General features: G+C 54.5%; 2 protein-coding genes across 2 annotated transcripts in view; both read left to right on the top strand.

Moving 5' to 3' along the window:
* Window positions 1–1,417: 1,417 nt before the first annotated feature.
* klhl6 (kelch-like family member 6) overlaps window positions 1,418–8,847 on the top strand; it is a 67,579-nt gene continuing 60,149 nt past the window's right edge. Inside the window, exon 1 of the mRNA XM_070883309.1 lies at window positions 1,418–1,788. Within this exon, the coding sequence (XP_070739410.1) occupies window positions 1,529–1,788 (260 nt within the window). The 5' untranslated portion in view covers window positions 1,418–1,528. The remainder of the gene's footprint in view (window positions 1,789–8,847) is intronic.
* LOC139265498 (300 kDa antigen AG231-like) lies at window positions 2,597–7,339 on the top strand. The gene is made up of 2 exons (XM_070882516.1): window positions 2,597–2,629; window positions 6,272–7,339. The coding sequence occupies exons 1-2, from the start codon at window positions 2,597–2,599 to the stop codon at window positions 7,337–7,339; spliced, it is 1,101 nt and encodes a 366-aa protein (XP_070738617.1).

Raw genomic sequence — 8,847 nt, 5'->3', positions numbered from 1 at the left:
ATGGCATCAAGCATGTCAGGTGTGCGCCGTTTAAGCCTGCATCCAATGGTCAAGCGGAACGGGCAGTCCAAACCATCAAACAGAGCTTGAAACGCGAGACGGACGGTTCCCAACAGACCCGGCTATCTCGGATTCTGCTCAGCTACCACATGCGACCCCACTCGTTTACCGGGGATCCCCCTGCAGAATTGCTAATGAAGAGAGCACTCAAAACCAGGCTCTCCTTAGTCCACCCGGATCTCAATGATCATGTAGAAACCCAGTGTCACCGGCATAACATGTACCATGATCGCGCGGCTGTATCACGCGACATTGAAGTTAATGACCCTGTGTTTGTTCTTAATTATGGTCATGGTCCCAAATGGGTTGCTGGCACTGTGTTAGCCAAGGAGGGGAATAGAGTGTTTGTTGTCAAACTTTTGAACGGACAAACGTGCAGAAAGCACTTGGATCAGACTGCGATTCACCAAGAATAGCTTGAAGAGGACATTACCATCATTGATCCACCCACACACACCCAACCAGCAATCAACCTCGCGGTCAACCACAAGGATGAACCCACCATGCCCGACAGTCCGATCAGACCAGCCACACCGCAGTGCAGCAATGATCCGACCGACTTACCCATACCAGGACTTCAACTCAGGCGATCAACCCGGGAATGTAGAGCCCCGGATCACCTCAACTTGTAAATAACTTGTACATAAGACTTTGGGGGCAATGATGTTATGTATGTAAACATTACCAATGTGTAAGACTTGCCACCAGGAGGTGCAAGGTATAAAAGGTAGTCTACCATGTTGCCTCCTCACTCTGGAGTTACAATAAAGAGACCAAGGTCACAACAGTTTGAGCTTAAGGTATACAGTCTTGTGGAGTTATTCTAAACATAACAGTTAGCACCCAGTGTATGAACTGTCCAGAGCCCCAGCGACTGAACCCCTTAACAAGTGTCATCGTCCTCGGGAGAGATGGAAGAAACAAATAAATTGTACGCTGGAAAATCGTAGCTATCTGGCTGTGCATCCTCTGGATCAGCAAACACATTGCTCTGAGGAAGGTTGTCCTTAGGCCAGGAACTGAGCACAACATGGTTTGAGGATTCAGATCATTATTGAGCCCCTCGATCTTCAGTCTCACGGTTTTTGAGGTCATCCAAACCCTGCTTCGACCCTAACACCAAATGCCCACCCGGCATAGAATGCCACCCTCTCATTTTCCCGGAGCTGTACTCGCGTGTCACGTTCAAATTCCTTTTACACAAAGGAAATTCGGTTGAGGCAAGACGTATTGATTTAGTAACATTCGCTGGGCGAACTAAACTTCATGAAAGAAAACCAGGTTAGTGACGGGCGAAAAAAAAAATGAGAAAGTGCAGCTCTTCCTGTTCTGAGTATGTGTTAGTCTCTGATAAGAAGCGAGTCATGAGCAGGAAATCCGTCAAAGGGCAACATCACAACCAACTCTGAAACCTTAAAACACTGCTTCAGTGAGCGGAGAGTGGAACAATCAGACAGTAGCATGCGACATGGCAGACGTGGTGGAGAGCAGCACCGACACATCCCCCAGCCACCAGGCCGGGAAACACCCCCAGGGGGTCGAGGGGCTGACGGAGGCCTCGTCCGACGGGAAGGTGACATTCGATGACACTGGGCTCTCCGCCGTTCTCCAGAGCGGCCTGGAGAACCTGAGGCTGGAGAGGTCCCTGACGGACGTCGTGCTGTGTGTGGACGGCAGGGAGTTCTCCTGCCACCGGGTGGTCCTGGCAGCGGCTAGCAGTTACTTCAGGTAAGGCCAAAAGTACACCAATCTTTACTTTGTTCACACGGCAAGAGCGTTTGATATTTCCCTGTTGTTGGCAGCTGTGCCTTCAGACTTCTTGGCCTTAAGCTCTGGAATTTTCTCACTAAACCTCTCTGCCTCTCCACCTCTCTCTCCTCCTAAAGACCTTTTTCTTTGACCAAACTTTTGGTCACCTGTCCTCATATCCCCTTATGTGGCTTGGTGTCAAATCTGTGTCTGCTGATACTCCTGCGAAGCGCCTTGGGAGATTTTTACTACGTTAAAGGCACTATATAAATGTAAGTTGTTGTTCAGTTGAGTTAAGCTGATCCATGGGAGTCTCATTTTTGAGCTGAAGACTAGCAGTCTAAAATAAAAATTTTCACTAACAATCCTTGAGCCCCTCGCTATTGTGTGACTCACTTCTTTTCTCACTGAAACTCTTTACCTATCCCTCCATTCACTATTGAATCACCACCACTGATCAATAAGGTTAGCAACAGCTGGTTGTTCCTAACGCCTCAGTGTGGTTTCCTGTTGCACACAGTGACTGCTGAGTTGTAATTGTTGTGGCGGAACATTGGGGAAGCGCGAGGAGTGAGGTTTATGAGCCAATAACGACAAGCTCCTGGTGTAATACTGCTGTGAACAACCCAGTGGGGGAAAATCATAAGGACATTACAAAAAATACGCTGTTTTTGTTTTCTTTGAACACTTCCATTTATTAGTTATAGAAATATTGGAATTTGGGGGAAAAAAAGGCTGTTTGCTGAGACAGGGCCATTGGAGGTCATGTGACAAAGCCTCCGGGAATATGACCGTCCAATCTGAGTTGGAAAGCCAAAGCGTGAGACAGATCACAGGCCCATTTAAAAGCACAAAGGAGCATGAGGAGTGAGCTACCTCACAAGAGATGAGTGTGTTTCATTGCCGACAGCAAGCTGCCAGACCTGCTCACACGTATGTGCGGCAGGCAACGTTTCATCGCAAGCATTTTATTTTGCTTTTGTTTTAAACTGGTCAAAGAAACGATGTCACAACTTCTACATCATCAGAGCTTTCAAAAGCATTTCAAAGCCAATGAATTACTTTTGGATTTGCACAAGGTTATACAGACAGCAGTGAGATAAGGACCAGTTAATCCACTTTTGGGAAGGTAATTCGGACTTTGGGCAATAGTGTAAAATGGGCGATATTGTTTCAGCCGCCCGTCGTACATCTCCTGATTTTCATTTCCAGGAGAGAGATAAACCGGGCGGCTGAATTGATGTCGCCAGTTTTACACCATCACCCAAAGTTAAAAAGACCCTCTTAGTGTTGGTTGAGGGATGACTATTGGCCAGGACACCAGGAGAATGCCCTTGACCTTCTTCAAGTAGAGCCAATTTAACACTTCACCTGAAAGGTAGCACCTCTGACAATGCAACACTTTCCCTCAGTGCTACACTGAAATGTCGGGCTGGGTTATGTTCACAAGCCTGGAATGGGGCTTGGAACTATTATCTCCTGACTCGGAGACAGGTGGTACAACTGAACCACCCTGGCATTTAAATGCAGCTCCCAGCAAGTTAATGTGGAGAAAGTAATGGCCCAGGGGTAACTGTGGGGGGAGGGACCCCCATCGGGGGCCAGTGTGGGGAGAGTGAGTCCTGCCCCCTTCCCCGGGGTCACTGTGCGAGAGTGAGTCCCCTGGGGTCACGGTGGGGAGAGTGAGTGTCCCCCCACCCCGGGGTCAGTGAGAGTGAGGCCCCCCCTCCCCCCCCGGGTCACTGTGGGGAGAGTGAGCCCCCCCCCCCCGGAGTCACTGTGGGGAAAGTGAGCACCCCCCGGGGTCAGTGTGGGGAGAGTGAGCCCACCCCCAGGGTCAGTGTGGGGTGAGTGAGCCACCCCCCCCCCCCGGGTCACTGTGGGGAGAGTGAGCCCCCCCCGGGGTCACTGTGGGGAGAGTGAGCCCCCCCCCGGGGTCAGTATGGGGAGAGTTAGCCCCCCCCCCCCCCCGGGGTCAGTGTGGGGAGAGTGAGCCACCCCCCGGGGTCAGTGTGGGGAGAGTGAGCCCACCCCCAGGGTCAGTGTGGGGAGAGTGAGCCCACCCCCAGGGTCAGTGTGGGGAGAGTGAGCCCCCCCCCGGGGTCACTGTGGGGAGAGTGAGCCCCCCAGGGTCAGTGTGGGGAAAGTGAGCCCACCCCCGGGGTCACTGTGGGGAGAGTGAGCCCCCCCCCCCGGGGTCACTGTGGGGAGAGTGAGCCCCCCCCCCGGGGTCACTGTGGGGAGAGTGAGCCCCCCCCCCCCCCCAGGGTCAGTGTGGGGAAAGTGAGCCCCCCCCCCCCCCCCCAGGGTCAGTGTGGGGAGAGTGAGCCCCCCCCCGGGGTCATTGTGGGGAGAGTGAGCCCCCCCCCCGGGGTCACTGTGGGGAGAGTGAGCCCCCCCCCCCCCCCCCAGGGTCAGTGTGGGGAAAGTGAGCCCCCCCCCCCCCCAGGGTCAGTGTGGGGAGAGTGAGCCCCCCCCCCCGGGGTCACTGTGGGGAGAGTGAGCCCCCCCCCCCCCCCCCAGGGTCAGTGTGGGGAAAGTGAGCCCCCCCCCCCCCCCAGGGTCAGTGTGGGGAGAGTGAGCCCCCCCCCCGGGGTCACTGTGGGGAGAGTGAGCCCCCCCCCCGGGGTCACTGTGGGGAGAGTGAGCCCCCCCCCCCCTCCCCAGGGTCAGTGTGGGGAAAGTGAGCCCCCCCCCCCCCCCCCCCAGGGTCAGTGTGGGGAAAGTGAGCCCACCCCCGGGGTCACTGTGGGGAGAGTGAGCCCCCCCCCCCGGGGTCACTGTGGGGAGAGTGAGACCCCCCCCCGGGGTCAGTATGGGGAGAGTTAGCCCCCCCCCCCCCGGGGTCAGTGTGGGGAGAGTGAGCCCCCCCCCGGGGTCAGTGTGGGGAGAGTGAGCCCCCCCCCCCCGGGGTCAGTGTGGGGAGAGTGAGCCTCCCCCCGGGGTCAGTGTGGGGAGAGTGAGCCCCCCCCCCCCGGGGTCAGTGTGGGGAGAGTGAGCCCCCCCCCGGAGTCACTGTGGGGAGAGTGAGCCCCCCCCCCCCGGGGTCAGTGAGATTGAGGCCCCCCCCCCGGAGTCACTGTGGGGAGAGTGAGCCGCCCCCCCCCCCGGGGTCAGTGTGGGGAGAGTGAGCCTCCCCCCGGGGTCACTGTGGGGAGAGTGAGCCCCCCCCCCCCCCCGGGGTCAGTGTGGGGAGAGTGAGCCCCCCCCCCCCCCCCCGGGGTCAGTGTGGGGAGAGTGAGCCCCCCCCCCCCACGGGGTCAGTGTGGGGAGAGTGAGCCCCCCCCCCCCCGGGGTCACTGTGGGGAGAGTGAGCCCCCCCCCCCCCGGGGTCAGTGAGATTGAGGCCCCCCCCCCGGAGTCACTGTGGGGAGAGTGAGCCTCCCCCCCCCCCGGGGTCACTGTGGGGAGAGTGAGATTGAGGCCCCCCCCCCGGGGTCACTGTGGGGGGAGAGTGAGCCTCTCCCCCCCCGGGGTCACTGTGGGGAGAGTGAGCCTGCCCCCTGGGGTCACTGTGGGGAGAGTGACTGCCCCATCGCACTGTCTGGTACGATCAATAATACAATCCTACCCCTGCCGCACTGGAACGACCACCAAAAACCAACGCTAGCTCACAAAACTACCAGCAGATGTTGAATGGCATTAAACTATCTTTGCGATGTACCGCACTAAATATATTTTTCATATTTACTGAAAAGAACTTTCTTTATCGATCAATGAAAGATAAGGCGAATTCAGGTTGGCACAGTGGAGTCACTTGCCAGAGCTCCAACAGGTGGTGCCTCAGAATGGAGCGATGAAGGTTCATATCTGTGTCACTGCCTGCTGTCAGTTGGGTGTCTGGGGAGAAGCAGAATGAGAGGGAGTATGATCCCACCCCAGACTCCAGCTTCACTGCAGCACATGGCTCATAAGGCTCCCCACCAGCGGCCGATGCAGTGCCTTGCAAGGAGACTTAAAGGGAGTAGTTATAAAGCTGGAAATCACAATTGATAGAGAGACTTTGCCTTTATAAAGCTCCTCTCATGTTCACAAAATGTCCCAATGCTCTTTACAGCCAATGAAGTCCTTTTGAAGTGCAGTCACTGTTGTAATGTGGGAAACGTGGCAGCAAGATCTCATAAACAGCAATGTGATAATGATCTGTTAATCTGTTTTAGTGTTGTTAGTTGAAAGATAAATATTAGCCAGGACACTAGCGAGAACTCCTCTGCTCTTCTTTGAATAGTGTCATAGGCATAGTCTTGTCGCCGAGAGCGTGCAGAAAGCAAGCACGGGCAGCGGAAGGAGCGTGCGACAAACCAGACTCCCCACCCACACTTTCCTCTAACCACTGTCTGTCCCACCTGTGACAGAGACTGTAATTCCTGTATTGGACTGTTCAGTCACCTGAGAACTCACTTTTACAGTGGAAGCAAGTCTTCCTCGATTTAAAGGGACTGCCTTGGTGTTATGGGATCAGTTACAGAGCAAGGGCTCAGTTACAGAGCAAGGCCCAGTTACAGAGCAAGGCCCAGTTACAGAGCAAGGGCCAGTTACAGAGCAAGGGCCCAGTTACAGAGCAAGGCCCTGTTACAGAGCAAGGGCCAGTTACAGAGCAAGGGCCCAGTTACAGAGCAAGGGCCCAGTTATGGAGCAAGGGCCCAGTTACAGAGCAAGGCCCAGGATACAGAGCAAGGGCCCAGTTACAGAGCAAGGGCCCAGGTTACAGAGCAAGGGCCCAGTTACAGAGCAAGGGCCAGTTACAGAGCAAGACCCAGTTACAGAGCAAAGGCCCAGTTACAGAGCAAGGGCCCAGTTACAGAGCAGGGCCCAGTTTCAGAGCAAGGGCCCAGTTACAGAGCAAGGCCCAGTTACAGAGCAAGGGCCCAGTTACAGAGCAAGGCCCAGTTACAGAGCAAGGCCCAGGATACAGAGCAAGGCCCAGTTACAGAGCAAGGACCCAGTTACAGAGCAAGGTCCCAAGTTACAGAACATGGCCCAGTTAAGGAGCAAGGGCCCAGTTACAGAGCAAGGGCCCAGTTACAGAGCAAGGCCCAGGATACAGATCACGGCCCAGTTACAGAGCAGTCTCAGTTACAGGGCAAGGGGCCTGTTACAGAGCAAGGCCCAGTTACAGAGCAAGGCCCAGTTACAGAGCAAGGGCCAGTTACAGAGCAAGGGCCCAGTTACAGAGCAAGGCCCAGTTACAGAGCAAGGGCCAGTTACAGAGCAAGGGCCCAGTTACAGAGCAAGGGCCCAGTTACAGAGCAAGGGCCCAGTTATGGAGCAAGGGCCCAGTTACAGAGCAAGGCCCAGGATACAGAGCAAGGGCCCAGTTACAGAGCAAGGGCCCAGGTTACAGAACAAGGGCCCAGTTACAGAGCAAGGGCCAGTTACAGAGCAAGACCCAGTTACAGAGCAAAGGCCCAGTTACAGAGCAAGGGCCCAGTTACAGAGCAAGAGCCCAAGTTACAGAGCATGGTCCAGCTACAGAGCAAGGGCCCGGTTACAGAGCAAGGCCCAGTTACAGAGCAAGGCCCAGTTATAGAGCAAGGGCCCAGGTTATAGAGCAAGGGCCCAGTTACAGTGCAAGGGCCAGTTACAGAGCAAGGGCCCAGTTACAGAGCAAGGGCCCAGATTACAGAGTGTTATGTATGTAAACATTGTAACTGTGTAAGACTTGCCACCAGAGGGCACAACTGTTGGAGGTCCAAGGGTCACCTGCACACCTCGTGCAAAGGAGTATAAAAGCTTGTCTGACATGCTGCTCACGCACTCTGGAGTTGTACTAAAGAGACTAAAGTCACATCAGTTTTAGCTCACAGTACTCAGTCTTGTGGAGTTCTTCCATACTTAACAATTGGCGACGAGTAACAGATTACGAACTTTCACTCGATCATGGCTGCCGTTGGTATTTTAGAGAGATTTGTAGAGGTTGATGATTGGGAAGGCTTCGTTGAGCGTCTTGACCAGTACTTCATGGTAAACGAGCTGGATGGGGACGATAAAGCGATCAAGCGCAGGGCGATTCTGCTCGCTCCGGAGAAACCAGCGGAGAAGACAAATACAGAGTTGTGTACGCTGGTGGGGATCCACCTAAAGCTGAAGGAGAGCATCTTAATGGCCAGGTATCGCTTCTACACACATCACTTCTCCGAGGGCCAGGCATGGCAAGTTATGTCGCCGACCTGAGACGCCTTGCGGGAACTTGCAAATTTGCTGGATTTTTGGGTGAAATGCTGCGGGACTTTTTTGTGCTTGGAATCGGCCACGAGGTCATTCTTCGCAAGTTGCTGTCCGCTGAATCCTTAGACCTGAGCAAGGCCATCACGATAGCCCAGGCATTCATATCCACAAGCGATAATATCAGACAGATATCTTTCCAGCATTGAAGCTCACCGGCAAGTACTGTGCATAAAATAACGTCGCTAGCAGGCAGAACTGCATATGGAGGGCCTACACATCTGCAGCTATCTCAGAGTCCGCCATCGGGCGTGAATGCAAATCCATTAGCACCATGTTGGCGCTGTGGGGGTAATCTTCGAGCCCATCAATGTCGATTTAAGCACTACGTGTGCAAAGGTTGCGAAACAATGGAGCACCTCCAGCGAATGTGCAAGAGTGCTGCAACTCACCACGTGGCAGAGTCGGCAGAGGATGATCGATCCGACGTGGATCACGCAGAACAAACAAGAGAGGCAACTCAACCCGAGGAAGAAGTGTATGGAGTACACACCTTCACCATAAGAGCTCTCCCATTATGTTGAGAATCAAATTGAACGGTATTCCAGTATCAATGGAGTTGGACACGGGGATGAGTCAGTCAATTATGAGCCAGAAGGCTTTTGAGAAACCGTGGGGCAACAAGGCACAAAGGCCAAAACTGAGCCCGATTCAGACAAAGCTGTGCCCTTACACCAAAGAGCTCATACTTGTCATTGGCAGCGCGGCAGTTAAGGTATCATACGATAGAGCTGTGCATGATTCATCACTGTGGATTGTACCAGGTGATGGCCCAATGCTATTCGGCAGAAGCTGGCTGGGAAAGATTCGATG

Source organism: Pristiophorus japonicus, chromosome 6 (genome assembly GCF_044704955.1).
Source record: "Pristiophorus japonicus isolate sPriJap1 chromosome 6, sPriJap1.hap1, whole genome shotgun sequence".
Classification (NCBI taxonomy): domain Eukaryota; kingdom Metazoa; phylum Chordata; class Chondrichthyes; family Pristiophoridae; genus Pristiophorus; species Pristiophorus japonicus.
This window is presented reverse-complemented; position numbering and strand designations above follow the sequence as displayed.